Genomic DNA, 21,632 nt, shown 5'->3' on the forward strand with positions numbered 1-21,632 from the left:
ATAAGAAAAACATGAGAAAAATTTAATATTTTCACGTATAATGTGTGTAAATCCGATATTATTAAGAAATACTTAGTGATGAAAGCATTCATTTTCAACTCGTCGTCAGTAGCAAACAATAAATTCTTTATACAATTCCCTTACCTGTTTTAAAACAATTGTTATAATTAGTAACTTATAAATAAGGAAAATAAAAATAGTTTTTTCTTATGTTACTCACTGTAAAAACATTAAGATAAAGGCAGTCTTCGTTACCATCCGTTGTAGGATTATCAGGAAATGGAATATGTACTTTTACACATTCAGAACCTTTAACGGTAGCGTCCAGTACACCAGTCCAAGGCTTTATTGGTTGGGGAGACTGTAATTTAAAAATTTTACAGTACCTATTTAGAAAACTTAATTTATTGTGCTTACAATTTAGTAGGTACTGTATAAAATTAACTATAATGAAGTGTTTAATAAATACTTTACTTTTATAATTAATTATAATACAAACTCGCAAATTATTTATATGTCATTATTTGAAGAAAATCGAGGTGATGTGATGTTTTTCAAATAATTAATCAATAATTTGGTAATAAGTAGTGATTAAAATGTTTAATGAAATATATGAATTAATTGCAATTATTTAATACGATAACAATACGCAATGCAATATACTAACCATAAATCAATCAAATTCAGTACCCTATATTCGGAAAATATTTTTAGGTTTGCGAAAAATGCTAAAACTTTTTTTTAGATTTTTATTCCAAAGTGTACATCTTTTAACGAAAATATCTGTCATTTTTAACCCCCTCCCTTCCAGTACGACAAACCTTTAGTTTTAAATAGGGAATGCACCATATGCGACACATCATAAAATATGGATTTTGCTAGAGAATTTAGGTGTCCATATTTTTTTTCCATATTACCTCTATTCTTGTAAAAAAGCATCAGGTTATTGAAAGTATTACACCTCCTTAAAACTAAACGTAACATCTGTGTTTAGCTAGTGTCAATTTCAAATTTTTCCCTTCACGTCAAAAACTGCAATAAAACGAAATTTGCAACATTAAAGGCAAACTATAATTTTATTTAATTCAATGTCCAAATGTTATGGGAGATTTCAGTGCTAAAATAGGTAACGGAAAAGAAAGGCAACATATTGGTCCTTATGTTAAATTTCCCCTGACTCCTCATAGGTGAGGCAATGATAATTTGAAAGTAGTCAAGTAGTCAGTATCAAATTGAATCCCAGCTTAGCTGGTCGCTTCTTGGTTAGAGGTTTCAACTCTCGCATATTAGTTAGTGTTAGTTTAATATTCGATCAAATTTGACAGAATTCTGGTTTAAGAGTTTTAGACTCTCGCGTATTAAGTATACCTAGTTATTGTTATATAGCTTATAGTTTAAAGGCTACATGTTTCACAAACGCTGATTACTAATAAAGTATAGTAATACTGAAGGAAACATCCTTGGTTCATGTGACAATTTTATTAGTAAAACATTTAAACTGTAACAGTGTTCTCGTGTAGTGTTTCGCGGACTCGTGTAAATTGGACAGTGAACGGCGGTTTGTATATAAAAACTTTGCGCTAAAACTAATTATTAAATTACGTATTGTTTAACGCTTTTGTTCTTATTTCCAACTTTAGTGGGTGGTCCTTCGACTTCGAATTAATTACCTTACTTAGTACGCTCTAAATGGTAATAAGATCGACATCCTAATTTGTGGAACAAATCTTTCGTTTATTTCTACCATGAAGAATAAAATAAATGATAAATATTTAAAAAAAAAAGTTTTTTATACTTAATACTACTACTTACACGAAATCTTAAATCACCTAATGGAGGTTGTGCAAAAGGAATGCCTTCATAGGCGAAGTATGGAAGACCTTTGATTGTTATTTTTTCACTGCCTTGTATTATTCCATGTGTGGTAGATACTTGAAGGGAACAATTCTAAAATAATAATATATTTATTCTTTATTTATCTTATTTTATTACTTTCAGTGAAGAGTAGCAACGGTATGCGAAGCATGAATATAAGTTTCGTCCATATACAATCGTTTTATTTGACTGTCTGTGCCATTTTATGGCACGTAAAAAAGCTATTCTTAAGCGATGAATATCATGTCTTTCCATTAATATTTTAGCTGTTCGTTTTCTTCTTTATCCAGGGAATCCCATCGATTTTATTACTTTTCGCCTCCTGTAGATCCAGTTTCTTTAAACCATTTATTCTATTATTTGTTTTAGTTAACAATAAACAAAATAAAACAAACCTGTTATCAGTATGGATTAAAACTGAATGTTAATAAAACTAAATATATCGTCTATATAGAGGTAAAACTCACAACTACAAATAAGTACAACAGAGATATTTAACATTTTGTCTGTTTTTCACTTTATAATTTTATTTATGATTATTATAGATAGAAGTGATATTATTTATGGAGGTTAGGTGTTACTTTACTATCCTGTTTTAAAAGAAATGATCAGAACTCAATAATTTTGAAATTATTAAGCTAAATGTACTTAATGAATTTTACCTCAAACTATCATATTCCTGATTGGTACTTAGGGATAAAGTAACTAGACAGGAAGTGATGAAAAATGTTATTATTTCGTTTACTATTACAAATTATAAAAAATTCCTGTAAAATTGAACACAACAAAACAAAATATAACAAAAAAACTTATTTTAAGGATGAATTGATGTTGAATCTTCTGATTCCTCATCAAAATTGGGTTCTGGCAGGTTGTCATTTGTAGAGGTACTTGTTGGTAGATTTTTATAATAATGATGAACTTCATCTGGTATGAGATTGTCGTTGCAAAGTTTGACTAGATCTCGTTTCTTCGGAGTTGAAATTGGGAGTAAATCGTTATAGAGAGATTTTAACCTTATTTCTGAAATATCCCGATTACTCCTTCTTCCTGGACCACAAGAAATAATTAATTTTTTATACGGCGATGAATGGTCATATCTAAAAAAAAATCACATCGGCATGTTCTTTTACAAATTTGAAGCATTTAATTTTTAGCCAGGATACTGTGCAGCCGTCTTCATCTTTCGTTCTATTTTTTATTATTGTTCATGCCAAATTATTTAGATCATAGAAATCTGTATATTTAAGTTCTCGTACTGCATACGGCTCCTTCTGTAATCTTTTCTGCCGTGCTAACCTAAATATTTCCAGCCAATCGTTCATGATAAAAGCTGTTCGGTTTTTCTTAGAATGCTCTATCGCCGAATGCATAGAGTCGCATTCCATATGACTATGTCCTGACTCCAAAAATTTCTGTTCTATGCATTCCAAGTGCGTAGTATGCACTGCATATAGAAGTGCAGCAGCCACTTGCTGGTTTCTATTTTGACCTCCACAAATGTCTGAAAACAATGATATTTTCAGAACTGTGGAGGGTAAGTTTGTAATATACTTTAACAGAATAGATCCAATTTCGTTGCTACCACGCTTTCCATTAACTTCATTCCAGCAGTAGCAAGATCCGTGCTCACCAGCTCCCTCATAAATGGTTAAATTGTATACAGATAATTTTCAAGAGTAGTAAAATGGGGATACTGGGGAGTGAGGTAGTTGCAATACACTTTGAAGGTCGAATGTTGCTGTTTTAAATGTCTTGTCGTTTTGAGATAACTTTTTGTCTGTATTTTTTGCTTCATGGCATTCATTCTTCCTTATTATGTGCATTGAATATTCTATTTCTAAATCTTGTTTTTTTGTTGCATCTGCCATGTTATATTTACTGCATGCTGCACACTGATCTTTTTTAGGAACGAAAAAAGAGTAATTATAGTCATTACCAAAAATTTGCCTGTATTTCCAATGACTGACTGGCTTTTGATTTTCAGCTAGACTTTCGAGATAGAGATTGTACATTTTTTTAATTGATAATTTAGAGTCCAAATAAAGTCTTTGACTGGTGGCCCTTGTATAATGCGACTCTACAGCAGGGAATGACTCGATATGTTTTTTTACCAACTGGATAGACTCTTCATTAGTAGCGTTTGCAGGGATTTTGCGACCCCTTTTATCTTCACTGAAAAAACAACCTGTTGAATTGGTTCCTTGTAAGGCCGTGTTTATGGGACCATTAGAAATGCATAGAGTTCTCTCAAAAAACTTGGCACATACTCTGTGCCGTCCTGAGGGACTTTCAAGGAAGTACAATCTTGAAACCGTTTTGTTGTTAACATTATTTTTTAAACGTTTTGGTTTAACTGGTGTAACATTTTTTATTATAAAATCTTTTTGCCTCTTAAAATCATTGAAAGACCAATATGATTGACACAATATCTTCCTATCCTCTTCATTAAAATTTAATGAGCATTTATATCTGCAATTTGTACAATCAACAAATTTGGGACCCTTTGCATTGCATTGTTTAAATTTGTTATAATATGGCTCACATTTGGAACGTTTCTCTTTAGTAATGTTTACTTTCCAGTTCTTTTCATTTCGTTTTCGCCTTCTTGTTAATGTACATTTTTTGGTATTAATTTCTGTAGCTTCAGCGAAGTCTGATAAATCTGAGATATCTGGTGTCGAAGAAAGAGGTGAATTCGATGGTCTGAAACAGGGGTCCATATCTATGTCATCAGACGAAAAATCACTGTCACTGCTTGATGAATACGGAACGATTTTTAATGTACTTCGTTGTCTTTTAACTCTTGCCATTACAACATCCTCTTTCAGCACCTGAAATACAAAAGTTAATTAGTCTCTGCACGATGATAACCCAATGGAGTAATTTTATGGAGGCCTATGTTCAGCAGTGGACGCAACATCGGGCTGAATTATTGTGATGATTACTTGGATAACAAATATAATAAGTAATATGTGTTTCTTTACCTGATCTGGAACAGTCTTCTCAGCCTCAATGTGACCAAATAACTCATTGACCTTGGTTGGTACGCTTCCGGAATTAATTTCAGTAAACAATAAATCATTTTTTATCCCTTGTTGAAATGACTGCACATTCTGGAAATTAAATACACAATTCAGTAACTACATACACAACTTATTATAAAAAAACATTTAAACACTAGGTAGGAAGTAGATATTTACATTGTTTGTTAGTATCATTGGTTCTTCATTTTCTTTATGTAATACACTTTCGAGCATCTTAGTAATTCTGGAACTGGCAAACACTCGTGTAATACGATTTGGAAATCTCTGAAATAAAAATTTAATTGTTTTAAAGTAATTTTAAACTATTTCACTTGATATTACATACCTCAGAACTTGTAGAAGGTTTTGATGAATCAAAAAGTTTGTCTGCATAAGTTTTTCTCATTTTGGCTATTATTTAGGGATTTATTAAAATTAAAATAAATGTAGTCACAAACTTACAAAGAGACAGCATATATTTACACTATATTATACTTTTAATAATTTTAATAACAGCTCCACACAACCACAGAGACTAAAACCTAACCTCAAACTCTTATTAAGTACGCAGCTGCCAAACTACAAAATCCCGTGTTAAAAGTATTGCCATAGAGGTAAAAATCATTAAGTGCAACCTGACTTTTACCTCCCAACGAAATGTAGACAAAGTGCACTGAATGTTTTTTACCATTCTATAACTGCCTTATTATTAGACGTAGCACCTAGTGAGTTATACCACGCGAAAGTTTAGATGTTAAATGTTACTTACTGATATAAACATGGTTTTGAGCTAAAATGTCACTTGATGAATTTTACCTCTATATAGACGATATGATATTTACTAAATTATATATTCTAAATCAGGGCATATTTTCTATCGGATTGGCCCTGAAACTACATCAGTTGGAAGCATCGGTTTCTTTGTCAATAAAAACAACCACGCGAACAAGATAATAAACATCCAAAGTATATCATCTAGAGTGGCGTATCTTATTCTGAAGCTGAACAGTAGATATCAACTCAAAATTATCCAAGTATACGCTCCAACAACAGACCATACAGACAAAGAAATCTAAATGTTTAATGACGATATATCTACTGCGCTTAATGACTCTCATACTCAATTTACAATTTTATGTGGCGATTTCAACGCAAAAATAGGTGTAAAAGAAGCAGAGCTAGAAACATCCTTGGGAAAATTCGGTTCGGAATCAGCGGATTGGAGGCCAAGAGCAGACAAACGTAGTAGAGGAATATCACCTATACGTTGGGCTGACGACATCAGGCGTATCACCCAAAATTGGCAACAAAAAGAACAAAATCGTAAAGAATACAGGAGTTTAAGAGAGGCCTATGTCCAGCAGTGGACGTGATAAATAAAGGTTGGATGATGATGATGATGATAAGTAAATTATATACAGGATGACGGTATAAAAGTCAGAGGTGCTGCACTGGATAAAGTAGAGAAACTCATGTATCTCGGCAGTAACATCAATGACAGCAGTGGTCCACTTATAGAAAATTAAAGCCGAATAGAACAATCCCAAGGTGCTTTGTAAGAGTGAAGAACGTATTTTGCGGCCACGATGTTAATAGTGACTTTGCGTTAGAATAACATATTGCTATATCTTTCCAGTGCTACTGTATGAAGTGGAAACATGGACCTTAAGTGAGGCTATGCTTAAACACCGGAAAGCCTTTAAGATGCGGGTATACAGACGACTACAACAATAAGCTAGGTCGACAGAGTTAGAAATGAGGAGGTCCATAGACGCCTGAACCAACCAACACAACTAGTCAATATAATTAAGAGACACAAGCTGGAATACTTTCGTCACATTATAAGACACTCTAAAAATATGAACTTTTGCATCTTATCATTCAGGGAAAGATCCATGGTGAACGTGGTCCTGATAGAAAAAGAACATCATGGCTGAAAAAATCAAGACATAGAGATATTCGAATCGTATGGTTTCACAATGTACGTTAATTCTCCTACAAGAATTACTAAAACAACATCTACCATAATTTATTATATTATCTTAGATTTCTCACCCCTTAGTGAAGTTTAACACGTCGCATGCTTAAAGCCTAACGATATGCTACTGCTAGGTGCTGAGAGTATTTTTTTTGTAAATTGTTATAACTGCAATTGGTTTCTTGTTGGCAGAATACATTTATAAAGTTTTTGCTAAATTTTGTCTTTTTTAACGCGTGACGCTCATAGGCGTCGTCAGCACTAGATCATTAATGTTTCATCCATATGCTAAGTGACTCACATGTGCGTCTTTGATTTTTAAATTGCAGAAAGTCATTATTGTCAAAAGAAACATTTACTGGAAATTTTAATAGAAAACATATTACAATAATAATATTAATAATTACAAATTATTATCATTATGATACTGTACAAAACAATTTCCAACATAAAGGCCAGGTTTTTCAGGACAGAAGCTGCACTCAAATATCGTGTCTTTTCTTAAATTATTCTTTGAACATACCTTACATCTTTTTTCTTTATCCGACCTTTAGTATCAACATTTAAAATTTTTGAAATGTTGTGCTTGTCTGTTGTTTGTTGTTGTTTGTACACTGGAGTAACCAATACTGTTTCAGAATTTTTTAAAAGATGTCTGATAATTTCTAAACGATATTCATATAAATTCATTTTTCTACCAGTGTGCGGAGTATAACTTTTGTACAAATAATAGGAATTTAACAACAAAACTTGAAATATGTGAATACCTATTTTTTTTATACCATATGAGCGTCTTTCGCTCACATGCATAGTAAGCGAGCATTTGATCTTTGCGATCAACACCACTCATAAACTCATTATATTTGGATATAGGTAGGGCTTTTATTTTTATTTGGTTTCTTTTGTTTTGTTTCGATAAGATCATTTTTAAATTCCGTGGATATGTACATAACTTCTCTTTTATCTCTCCACTTTCCTACTAAAATGTCATCTTTGTATTGCCCTACTGTCCTTGTGCTAGTGCTAGTTTAACTTCTAAAACTTTTTTAGGGTTACCTTTTCTCTTGGAAATTAAAGTTCCTGTGCAGAAAGTATTGTTTTGTAAAAGCGTTTTTGCTAAATCAACACTTCCATAAAAATTATCTATAAAAAGAGAATGCCCAACGTTAAGTTTATCTCGAATTAGTTCTAAAACTACTTTTTCGGAGTGGCCTTTTCCACCTGCAGAGTCATAACGTCCTGTATATAATTTCATACGAAGCGCTAAGCCGTTGGGTTCTGCCAACACATACAATTTAAGTCCGTATTTGTGACGTTTGCTTTTCATATATATTCGAAAAGATAATCTACCACGCCACAACACCATACTTTCATCAAGGGATAGATTTTTTCCTGGTTGATATATTTCAGCCATTATATTATTGAAGTAATTTAAAAGTGGTTTAATATTATAGATTTTATCTTCTATTGTACCCTCTTCTGGATTTCGGGCAAAATGTAGACATCTCAAAATAAGCAAGTAACGATCTCGGCTCATATTATTATGGAAACATTTCAATTGAAAAAGAGGATCGGTATTCCAGTAGTTTCTATTGGTTTTCCATGTTTCCATATGCAATGTAAGTCGAAAAAATGTTTTAAGTTCGTTAACAGACACAGGCTTCCATTGAGTTGTACGTGAATGTTCTGCAACACCGGATAAAAATAACGATTCAGCATAAACATTTGTTTCCTGCACTATCATCTCAAAAAAAATATCTTCTACAAGAAGCCAAAAAAAATCATATGGAAGACCAGTCCCTGGAATATCTACTAATAACCCAGAAGATTTGGTAAAATTAAAATTTTGCATTCCAATAGGATCGTCTTTCCACGAATCCTCACTTAAATTTGGCTCCTCCTGTATATTTTCATTCCTATCTGCATTTCCATGTAACGCTTCAACCAATCCAGAATAATCATTTTCTTCTTCAAAATCTAAAAAAAGAAAATAAAGCAATTGTACAAGAAAATATAATGCTGCAAAATAATTCTGTTGATAATATTCTAAAAGGTTGATATTAGAAATAAACATTTCAAAACATGTATACAAATGAAGTTATGATATAATTTTGAATTCATTTCTCAAATCTCGTATTGGAATCATATCTGTACTTTATAATAAACATACCTGTGTCTTCATCTGACAGAACTACGCTATTATTGGATTCACTGAATTCATCTTCACTAGATGAATTATTATTTAATATATTATATAATTGATCAGTACTATATTTTGATCTTTTACAGTTTGAATTATTTGCATTCATTTTACCACACGAATCTTCGATCTTTTACAATGTGAATTATTATTTGCATTTATTTTAACAAACGTCAATAGTTTGATAGTTTGACAACTAAAAAGCATGGCAACCTATTATGTAGGTACGGAATTCTGTAATAGGTTTTAATAAATAAATAAAATAATACAATTATTGTAATAGATAGATACGGATTTCGGTTGTTGACTGTGATAATTAGCATTATCTTTTCTAATAATATAAATCCAAAATAAAAAAGTCTAATAGCAAAAAATAGAATAAGGTTAATTTAAATTTAGAAAATATATTAATTTAATAAATTTGATATGGCAAAATAAAGATAATACAGAATCTAAATTTAAATAATTTTATGAATTAGTTTTTGTACTTGGAGAAAAGATTTTCTTTTTTGATTACCGGTGGCTTTTCTTGGTTTTTTATTTTTATTGTGTTGGTGCAAAACAGAATTATTGTGAGTCCATCTTTGGAAGCCTTACTTGCAGTGCTCATTTCTTCTCTTAGGGCATAAGTTATGTTAGATAATGCTTTCGTCGAAATAAAAATAATCCCGACTCATCTGCGTTAAAATATCTAGCGGTGAGTATCGCTTCAATAAATTGAGCAGTTTTTCCTTTCAATCAGAAACCACTAAGTAATTTTCAGCAGCTGTTTTGTCATATACAAATTTGAAGCAACTATTTTGTCGCTTCAAAATTTCTCAAGCCTAGAAGAACTAGAAGCCTTCATATCACTGCTTAGTTCACTTGAAATTTCTACTGCTTTTTTTTGAATAATTTTACCAGAAACAATATTATTTTTTAACCCCAATTTACGAAGCAAATCGAAAATAATTTGATTCAATACGGCACCCGAGAAGAAATTACCGAAACACAAGTGAAATTGAAGAAGGTAATGGAAACATTCTAAAATGAGAAAAAGAAAAATATAAGTAAAATTGAAGAAGGTAATGGAAACATTCTAAAATGAGAAAAAGAAAAATATAAGTAAAATTGAAGAAGGTAATGGAAACATTCTAAAAGGAGCAAAAGAAATAATAAAGGACATAGACAGAGTATTTGTCATTATGTATATAAAAATGCCGTGGCCGGTCTGCGCTTTTGTGGAGGAAGTATTCTGGACAAAACACAGGACCAACCTGTCACTTCTGGAACAGCTTCATATAAACGACAGGCTAATAAAAAAAGTAAACCGAGAATACCTAAATTACTTCAGCCATAAGAACGGGAACTATGGAACTATTGGTAGTAGAAGGAAAAGTAGAAAATGTTTTTGAGAACTGCTTGATAAATAGGTTAACAGATAGTTTTCTCTACAAACTTTTCCAAAAAGTAAACTTTTATACACAAGGGTATTTATGCTAGACAATACAAAACATAGGTATCTTGAAAACTCACATGTGCGTCATCAGTAGACTTCGGCAAATATGCATATTGCATATTGTGCATATTTTATGCAAATATTTCATATTTTGGCATATTTGTATAAAAGTTTGCATAAAGTGCATAAAAGTTCAGATTTTTATACTGTATTTGAAAATTTTTAAACATTCCAATTTATTTCAATTCTTGTATAAAATTTTGTAGTCATTTTAATCAAGAAATGATCTAAGTACGTAATCTCTACAGGTACAAAACATTTACAATTTCAAAGAAGATCAATTTAAGTAGCCCTCAACATTCTTAGAAAGTCTCGGTCACTGAGGCATTCAGTTATTGGATAATCGCTAAGGGTTCGCTCATTTGCATTTTATGATCTAATCCCCAAATCTATCTACAATTTATTGTATCTTAACAGCAGGTAAACGGCTAATAGTTTTGTTCCTAATTTAGGGATTTTCCAAAATCTCCCAGTTTATTGAATTAGGTACCTAAACATTTCTAATTTGATGCTCAGATTTGTAAATCATTTTTGTTTTGATATTCAAAGCGTAAACACTCGTTGTGCGTAACAAAAAGGAAGATTGTGATTTTATAATGCCTAAAACAACCAGTGCTTCAACTTGAATTAAACCTTATAAAGAGCTGTCTATGGATATGGGAAAAACCTACTGTTCAGTCTGTGGCAAAATTGTAAGTATCTAATATTTTCTATTAAATATCTAATATTTCATACATACAGGGTGTTTCCAAATGACACTTACAACGTTTGACTGTAGATACTTCTCGAAAAATTGAACAAAACGATATAGTTAATGAGGGGTCAAACTTATTTACTTTTCGAGATACAGGGTGTTAAAATTAAAAAAAATTAAATTCTTTTAGTTAATAACAACAATAACTTTAAAACCAATAAACGTATTTACTTGAAATTTAGTACTCGTAGGTTGTTTTTAAATGAAAAATAGCTTCCTTTAGTGAGAAAAAATTGTCCATGGTACAATACAATGGTGTGTATTTAGAAAAATTTTTCACCTTTACTTTTTTTTATGAAGTCAGCTATTCTAAAACACAATTATTTTTATTGTAATTGAATTAACAAAAAAAAAACTTTTGTTGAATTTTAAAATAAGTTATATGATGTACTAATGGTTAGTAACAAAAACTAATTTGTGGATTAATACTGCATTTAAAACACTTAGCGAGTGTTTTTTTTTCCAAACCAGTTATTTGATTAACCAAAAACACCTTGTATATTTTTATATTTTAAAGGTTGGGTTAACTTAATGTTCCAAGTGATCGGTCTCTAAGAAGAAATAATGTGAACGGGCTATACTCGTCGGTGTTAATTAATATTAAGGAAGAAATTGCAGATAATTATTTTTACATATCTGTAGACGAAACCACTGATTCCTCAGGAAAGTATATTGCTCATTTATTGATTGGTGTTCTTAAAGAAGATACCTTACCAAAATCTTATCTTATTTCATGCCAGCAACTTGAGAAAACAAATGCTTTAACAATTTCGCGTTTTATACAAGAAACATTAGCAACTTTTTTTCTTCCGACAACTATTCCTTCTAATAAATTACTGCTTATTTTATCGGATGCTGCTCCTTATATGGTGAAAGCAGGACAAAATTTAAAAATATTTTTCCCAGATTTAATACATGTTACTTGTGTAGCGCATGGATTAAACAGAGTTGCAGAGGAAATACGAAAAAAGTTTCCTCTTGTAAATACCATGATATCCAGTGTCAAAAAAGTATTTCTTAAATCTCCTATAAGAATTCAACTTTATAAAGAAATGCTACCTAACATTCCTCTTCCACCACAACCTATTTTAACGCGATGGGGAACATGGTTAGAAGCAGCTAATTTTTATGCAGATCATTTTGTTAAAATAAAGAACATAATTGATACGTTAACAGATGAAAGTTCCCAATCTCTTTTGGATTCTAAACAAACTTTTCAGAGTAACTTGCTTCAACAAGAACTTTCATTTATAAAATCAAATTTTAGTTTTGTTCAAAAAACAATTACTCAGTTAGAATCACCAAAACTGTCATTGTTCGAAAGTACAGCATTAATAAAAGAATTTGCGTCATGTTGTCGGAACGTTAGAGGTAATATTGGAAAAGATATTTTAAAAAAATTTGAAGCTACTATGAAAAAAATAAAGGTTACCATATTCTTTCTGAAGTAGTCAGTGTTCTAGCTGGAAATATTTCGGAAACAATTAATTTAGAACCAAATGTTTTCGTTAGTTTGAAAAATGCTCCCGTTACATCAGTTGATGTTGAACGAAGTTTTTCCATATATAAATATATGTACTCAGACAGAAGCCACAAGTTTTTGTTAGAAAATTTTGAACACCACTTGGTCATTTATTGTTACCATAATTCTAAATAAGTTTATTCATACTTAAAATTGATGTAGTTACTTAAAATAAATGTAAATCTTAATGAATAGTAGGAAATATTTAGTTATGTACACTTTTTTTTTAAATAAAATTGTTACTATTTTACGATTTTTTTATTTATTTGTATGCATATTTTGTAAAATATTTGCATATTTTCGGGTAAACACGTGCATATTTATGCGCATATTTTCTACATTTTTATTTGCATATTTGCCGAAGTCTAGTCATCAGCATATGACTGAAGCGATATCTTGACGCTCATAGGCGTGATTAGCATGCAACGTGTTAAAACTCTCAACAAACAATCCTCGAAAACCCAACATTTAGGTAGAATTTTTTCCGCCCAGAACTTTCGTAAATTCCAAAATTTGTGCTTGACTTGAGGGTGGTACATTCCCTCTGTGGACGTGGACTATAATTTCAGTGATTTTTTTAGATAGGCTTGTCTGTAGTTTTAATAAGACATTTCCAATTACAATTAAGCCAAACATCACAAATCCTGGTCTACCAAAGGTATCCACATATCAGCTAAGAATATGCGTTCACTAATGTACATCAAGAAATTTACTAGCAACGTCTTTGTCATTGAATATATCTCCAAGTATAGAGGAACCTATCTAAAACTTATTAAAACAGCTAAAAACATGTGCTATCAGAATCGTCTGGGAAGCTCTAAAAATGTTGCAAGAGAAACTTGGTCCATAATAAACGATCTTCGAAATAAAACTAACACAGCTTAAACATTTTCTCTTCCAAACCCTGAAAATCTAAATGAATACTTCGTTAATGTGAGTAAAAATATAACAACATATTTCCTATTTCCCCAATTCAAAAAAGGTCTCGAATTCATTCTTTATAAGACCAGTTGATAAATCTGGACTGATCCAAACAATCAGTAGAATCAAAAGCAAATCTTCCTGTAGTACTAATGGACTATAAAATTTTCTTAAATCTCCCTTAAGAACTACCATTGGATCCATGGCAGAATTCAGATTGGGAGACGATTGGACCACATGGGAATAACGCCTTGAGCATTATTTTTGTGCAAACTACGTAGAAGAAGACAAGAAGGTGTCAGTTCTACTTACACTGATTGGGGAACAAGCTTATAAAACTTTACGAGACATATGTGATCCAGTCAATCCAAAAGACAAAACATATGTTGAGCTATGTACAATTCTACAGAAACAATTTACTAAAAGAATATCAGTGTTCAAAGAGAGAATTAGCTTTTAGAGAGAGAGAGAGAGAGAGGAACATTTAAAAAATTTACAGGTAGTGTTAGATAGACTGTATAAGGCAGGGTTCAGACTTAACTTGAATAAATGTAAATTTTTTCAACCAGAAATACGGTATTTAGGACACTATATAAATAAAGGAGGTCTACATAAAGACCCAGATAAAACTAAAGCTATTTCAGAGATTCCTAGACCTAAAAATGTAAGAAATTAAAGCTTTTGTGGGTATGGTCAATTATTATGGAAAATTTGTACCGAATTTATCATCTGTGCTCAGTCCTTTGTATAAATTGCTAAAAAAAGATACTCCTTTCATTTGGTCCAAAGAATGTGAAAGATCTTTTGAAAATGCAAAAGCAGCAATATTGTCAGAGCAAAATTTAGTATATTTTGATCCGGTTAAACCAATAAAGTTGGTATGTGATAGTTCAGAGGCAGGTATAGGTTGTGTGCTTTTGCATACTTTTCCAGATGGTTCAGAAAGGCCAATCGGTTTTGCATCTAGGTTATTAAACAAAGCAGAATCTAATTATTCAGTAATCCATAAGGAAGCCTTAGCAGTTTTCTGGGGAGCAAAAAAAGTTTTATCAGTACCTCATGGGTCACAAGTTTACTTTATGTTCTTATCATAAGCCACTTCAAGCAATATTTGGGGAAAATAAAGGAATTCCTCAGATGGCTGCAGGTAGACTTCAAAGGTGGGCATTTTTCTTGAGTGGATTTAATTATACTTTTCAATATGTCAAGGGTTGTCAGAATGGAGGTGCTGATGGTCTTTCTAGGATTCCACATGCAACAAAGGAGGAAGGAGAGATTACATATGATTATTTTAACTTTTTAGTAGAAGACAAGGTGCCCATTAGTGCAGATATTTTGATCAGAGAAACTAGACTAGATTTTATACTAGGGAAAGTTTACCGGTTTGTAAGAGATGGTTGGCCAGATGAAGTAGCAGAGGAGTTGAAACCTTTTAAAAGGAGGCAATTGGAATTAGGGATAGACAATGGGTTGCTAATGTGAGGCTTTAGAGTAATTGTTCCAGAGAAAGTTAGGAAGCAGTTATTGGAGGAGATACATGGAGCCCATAATGGAATGGTAAAAATGAAGACAATAGCGAGGCAATATTTCTGGTGGCCAAACCTTGATTCAGAAATTGAAACATATGTAAAAAACTGTGAGCCATGTATGAAAAACTCACAGAATCCTCAGAAGTCAGTATTAATAAAGTTTTAAGAAGCCAAAGGTGTCTTTGATCGCATACATATAGATTTTTTAGGACCCATAAAAGGAAAAATGTGTATGATATTGATAGACTCATATTCAAAGTGGCCAGAAGTCTTTATTATGAATAAAATTGATACAAACTCCACTATTAAATGTCTGAGAAAGTGTTTTGCCAGATTTGGATTGCCAAACACCATAATATCAGATAATGGCCCACAGTTTGTTAGTACAGAATTTGAAACATTTTGTAGAATGAATGGCATCATTCACAATACTTCGCCCCCATATCACCCCTCAACAAACGGAGCAGCAGAGAATAGTGTAAAACATTTTAAAAGTTCAATGAGTAAGTTGTTTGTAGATCATGTATCAGATCAGAGGGATTTGTCTGAGCTTATTAGCAAATATTTGTTTTCATATAGAAATACACCTCACAGTTCAACAGGGGAAACCCCTTCCAAACTCATGTTTGGCAGATATATTAAAACACGTTTAGACTTTTTAACAAGTACAATGAGAGAAAAGGCTAGGGCCAATCAAATTAAATATCATGGTGCTAGACAAGTTACCTTTGAAGAGGGTGAGGTGGTTTACACTAAAGACTATAGGAATTTGAATAAGCCTTCATGGGTAAAAGTGATAATTGTGTCTAAAATAGGGCAAATAACGGGGTATAGAAGGGGAAGGGTATGATAATAAGGAGGAGGTTTTGTTGTCAGAAGATAGTGATGATAATGCGGTAGTGGATATTACGGGAGTGTCGGGAGTGCAAGCTAGACATCTGAAAGACTCTGAAGTGCGAGCGAATCCGATATTACCTCAAAATTGGGAAATGTCGACAGCGGCTGATGGTGTGGGTGTAAATGAAAATAAACAGGATAATTGTAAAAGTAATCCTAGTGACAATAAATGTAATATTAGCAATAGGGTTGATAGCCCTAATAGTTGCGATAGACCTCGCCGCATTATTAAGCCTCCGGAGAAGTTAAATTTATAAATTCATGTCTTAAGGGTGGAGAGATGTAGTGTCGCAACTAATAGAGTAGACAGCTACTGGCTGTAATAATGTTACATACAAGGGCAAAATAAGATATGGACTATCTGTCAATAAAAAATGAAAAGAACTAACCTAATTCTTAAAATGTAAAATAGCAGCAAGGAATAAAGAGATTTAAGTAACAAGTACTGGGTTTCAATACATTACACAGCCATTATTATTTCTCTTCATAAGGGTGGTGAAAAATCTCATGTCTGCAACTATAGACCTATTGCCTTACTACCGGTCCTATCGAAAATTATTAAGAGACATAAAAGCCCGACTTATGTCCATGTTATTTTATCATAAAGTCAGTTCGGCTTTTTATCTAATAAATGTACGATGCCTTAAAAATACCTTAAAAAGAGCGTCCGAAAGCAGAAAAACAAAGCGGCTTACGCGTCAGGATCAGCATGCCTGAGAGATGTAATCTGGAGAAATGAAATATTGAGAACATTGGAAATGAGAACGTTGAGGTCAATAAATGGGAAAACACGGGAAAGAAGGAAAAAGTACTTACATGTTGATTTTTAGGTAAAATGTTTAAACAGTCACGGCATCCAATATTTATAATGCACACAATTAAATAAAAATTAATGAGTTTACTTGAAAACATGTTTTAATAGTAACTTAAGTAAGTTGACTGAGTAACGTAAGTAAGTTAGTAATTGTTTTTTGATTAAACATTTGCTATAAATATAGTCCTTGCCACGTGAAAATTCTTACCGGCCTTCAAACTTTTCCCTTCAAGTATACATAATGTTATTCTAGTTAATTAATTTATGATGAGACTTTGTTTGCCTATTAAATAATTAGATAAAATTAAAAATAATTATTCGAGTGTAAAAATGATTAAATTAAATTCATAACTACATTTCAGTTCAGTTTTAATCGAGATTTAGGCTTTAGTTGCATTCATGACTTGTTGACTACATAAATCATATCTCTATTCGTCATGAATACCTCATGGCGGGCACACATGACGAGCACCCGAAAATCAGTCAAAAAAACTAAAAGAAACCACTTAAATGTCTAACAAGATGTTACAAAAAAATCATAAAAATTTTTTTTAATAGCTGGAGTTTAAAAAAAACGATGTCCTTTGAAACGAGCAGTAGGCAAATAACTTATGTAGGTATATATATATATTCTTTGGTGATTTGGAAGAGATTCTATAAAGACGGTAGGTATCTGGGTTAAGTCTGATATTAAGTCGGATCATAACCCACTAGTCGGTAATTTTCGTCTAAAACTTAAAAAACTTCACTTACAAGACGTTGGGAGAGAAATATTAAACCAATACCTGCTACTAAAAATGACAAAAGGAAAAACTATGAATGACTGACAGTGCATTAAGGGCAGGAAAAGACTATGCTGCATATCAGCGTCTAGACCAGTGATTCCTAAAGTGGTTTATATATCGACCCCCAGGGGTCGATGAAAACCAACAAGTGGTATACGCGGGCGAATAAAAAACTGGGGGTCTATAAAATGAAAATTACAAAAATATATTATTATTAATATAATTAATATCGTCGGTCTAAAACTGCTTTTAGTCCAGTCGTCAGAGAGTTGACCTCTAAAATCACACGAATAAGCTGAATTTTGCCGAGAATATTAATTTTGGGACCCTAAAAAAGATGCAAAACAGTTTACCACTTTTACCCCCGGACTTCCCTCTAAAATCCCCCTCGTAGGTGGGTAAAAACACAAAAAATGAATTTACCAAGAGTTTATACACCGTAGAAAAAAATGTTTCAAATAAAAAATATAGCTGAGATAATTTTAAATAAAAATGTTTATTGGTACTTTTTGTGTAGAATGAACCGTTCTCTTAGAAACAACGCTTGAAGCGACCGTCGATTTTGAATGTCAGTTACGTGCGCGACTTCAATGTTCGATAAAATTTGATACAGCTCGACGGTAAAAATTCGATGTATTTCTATTCTAAACGAAATTATTTCTTCCGGCAATGGACCTGAAGTTTCTTAGTTTTTGGGCACTTCAGTAAAGGTTAAAATTATATACGAGTAATTTCGTACTTGGTTTTAATTCATCAGGTTTGGCATATAATATTTACATAGCTATCAAATACGGCTTTTTTTTACTTTATCTAAATATTTTTGCGAATGTTAGTTTATATTTAAGACATAAAAACGAAATAAACTATCCTAATACTATCCTAATTAAAATTAATTACTAAAATCCTAGTTGCTTAGGGGTAAAGAGGAAATAGGAATGAAAAAAAAACATCGACAGAAGAGAAACTACATTTGTATTTTAGACGAAAATACTGATAATGATGATGATTTTGATGCGTCCAGTGATGATAATTATGTTTCTAAACTTGATGAAAGTGATGACGATGATGTGGTAACAGATATAGCGTCAAGGGTAAGTATATTTTAAAAATGTTATCCAACACTTCTCACTAGAGATATTAATAATAATAATAATAATAAAACAAAATCCACAAGGAAAATAATTCCTGTAGCTGGCTGTATACCACGTATAACAAAAAGAGGTTAGTCTTTGTATGTGGGTATATTTTATTTTATAAAAACCCTTAAAAGGGCAACATTAAAAACACGAACGTTTTCGGAACAACCGTTCCATCATCAGGTTAAAATACAGGTTACCATGCCTGAGCCACCAAAATATTTGGGTAAAAACCCTTTAAAATGTAATGTGTTACCAAAGAGTGTACATGATGTTGATAATATTATATGATGTTTAATATTTTAATTAGATTTTACTTCAGGTAATATACACCCATGCTTAAGTGAGTTCCAGTGTCCGGAGAGTAAACCTCTTCAAACGGACTTCAGCTCTTCAACCTCTTCAACTCTAGTTGCCAGCTTCAACTCTAGTGTCGCCCAGGGGAACCGACGACTTTACATGCCCTTCGAAGCACGGTGAACGGCTGGTATCATTTTTAGAAATGAAAATGTCGTTGTTGGTGCCAAGATTTAAACTCGTGCGCTCTGGCTTACAAAGCCAGTATCTTGCCGCTGAGCTACGGCCGTCCACACTAGAGATATTGATTTTAGGATATAAATACTTCTGTTGCAAATAATGATGGAACAGATATTTGGGAGGTAATTCCTAATTCGATGAAGCAGTTTGATTTTACAAAAATACAACAATTTCTAGTTCCTCTTTATGGTGAAAGACATATTGAATATTACAGAATGTTATTGACGAATAAATTTTTCCAACATATATGCGACCAAACTAATACGAATGCTGAAAAATATATTTTTGAAAACCGGATTTCAGGAAAATTCTAGAATAATACAATGGAAACCTATTACATCCGACGAATTATGTGTATATGTGGGAATATTATGTCACATGGGTGTAGTTCAAATGACCAGATTTCAAGATTATTTTAACGACCACTTCTTTACCTCGCCAATTATCTCTTCCCACATGAGCAGAAACAGATTTCTGCTTATATTGCGATGTCTTCATTTCGTATAAGAACGGTCAGATACTGTACCAGTACCTAATGACAGGATTTATTAGGTCAGGACTTTCATTAATTTTTTTAACGAAAGAATGAGCAAACTATATTATCCAGGACGGAACTTAAGCTTGGACGAATCAATGATTCTACATAGTGTCCGTTTGAATTTCAGATAATATATTAAAAATAAAAAACATAAATATGGAATCAAACTATGATGACAGAACGTACCGGTCTTATTTTAAATTTTATGGTATATACAGGAATGTACGACGATGCTGGACGCAAAGTTTACACCGAAAAGTTTTACAACTAGTAGAGGGGGAATTAGGCGTTGGTCATTGTGTTTACATGAATAATTATTACAACAGTTTTATTCTGGCGAAAAAGTTGCTCGATGAAAGAACTCGTTGCTCGATAAAAGGCATTTTAAAATGGAAAGATAAACAGATATCTACTGTATATCAACAAAAGTGCAACATGATATGCAAGAAGTTGTGACAAGGAGAGGTAAAAAGGTTTTTAATTGTCAAACGCAATTGTCAGATACAATGACAAAATGAGAGGTATAGATCTAGAACATTCAATGCTTGCCTATTACCCCTTTTAAAAAAGGACGGTTAGATGGCCCAAACAAATTTTTTTTCCAGATCATACAAATGCTGGTGAATTCCCATATTTGGTATAAAAAATATACGGGAAGAAGAGTTGGGCTGTATGAATTTCGTTTGTCTGTTATTAGATATATGCATCATCTCTTCAAGAAAATCAAAATCATATTATGCAGAAACGTGAAGTCAAGAACAAAAAAAGTATTATCTTAAAAAAAAGTGTAGAAAGTGTTACGAGCGTGGTGTACGCAAGGATACACTTATGCACAGGTAGTGCCAACCCTTAACACTAAAAATATTCGATATAGAATTTTAATAGCAACTTCACAGGTGTGTGATGTTGTTTCTTTATGATCATTTCTAAGTGATGAGCTTAGTATTTGTGATATTGTAAGGAGTTGCTACATTCAGAATTGGGTGTGACATATTAGTATGCTTTGTATCTCTGACCAAGCAAGAATAATGAGTGGTGATTTTGCCCCTGTGCTTTAATCCGTTCTATTTATCGCCCTATGATACAATTGGATAACAGGTGTGACAAAGGTGTCTATTATACATGGTGACGAATTGTTAATAAATTGACACCTGTAACGCTTTATAGGCCAACCGTTACATTATCTTATATTTCATTACTATAGAGCGTTCCACGTTAAGAAAATAACATTAGGCTTATAGAGATCAGTGTTGCCAAAACTCACAGGAATGCGGTTTACTAGATTGTCGATATATTTTTCGAATTTCCATTTTCAATTAACATTTAACTGTAAAGTCAGAATAACAACTGAAGAACCACAATGCCTTATTATCATTATGTAGTCTCAGAGAACGACATAAAATCGCTGACATACGCACACTTGCAATTAGTAATTAGATATATGCATTCCAAGCGGTCCGTTTATTTGCTTTTAAATCTTTAATAGCCGGCAAAGTGTATGATTTAACTAAGCAATATTTTCTACTGATTTCTATGATTCATGGTATATGATATTCTTACCGAAAAACAAATAAACTGTCGTTACTATAATTAAAATAAGATAAAATAAAATTATCTTTTGT

At 32.2% G+C, this 21,632-nt stretch overlaps 1 protein-coding gene across 2 annotated transcripts in view; it reads right to left on the minus strand.

Moving 5' to 3' along the window:
- Nucleotides 1–17,153, minus strand: part of LOC140442058 (carboxylic ester hydrolase-like) — a 58,769-nt gene extending 41,616 nt beyond the window's left edge. The window contains exons 1-3 of one of the 2 annotated variants that reach the window (XM_072533116.1): nucleotides 17,017–17,153; nucleotides 1,813–1,947; nucleotides 221–361 (exon numbers count right to left, since the gene is read on the minus strand). In XM_072533116.1, the coding sequence (XP_072389217.1) occupies nucleotides 221–361; nucleotides 1,813–1,947; nucleotides 17,017–17,112 (372 nt within the window). In that variant the 5' untranslated portion in view covers nucleotides 17,113–17,153. The remainder of the gene's footprint in view (nucleotides 1–220; nucleotides 362–1,812; nucleotides 1,948–17,016) is intronic. The other variant, XM_072533117.1, reaches the window with a different exon arrangement.
- Between the last annotated feature and the right edge of the window lie 4,479 nt (nucleotides 17,154–21,632).

Source organism: Diabrotica undecimpunctata, chromosome 5, assembly GCF_040954645.1.
Source record: "Diabrotica undecimpunctata isolate CICGRU chromosome 5, icDiaUnde3, whole genome shotgun sequence".
Classification (NCBI taxonomy): domain Eukaryota; kingdom Metazoa; phylum Arthropoda; class Insecta; order Coleoptera; family Chrysomelidae; genus Diabrotica; species Diabrotica undecimpunctata.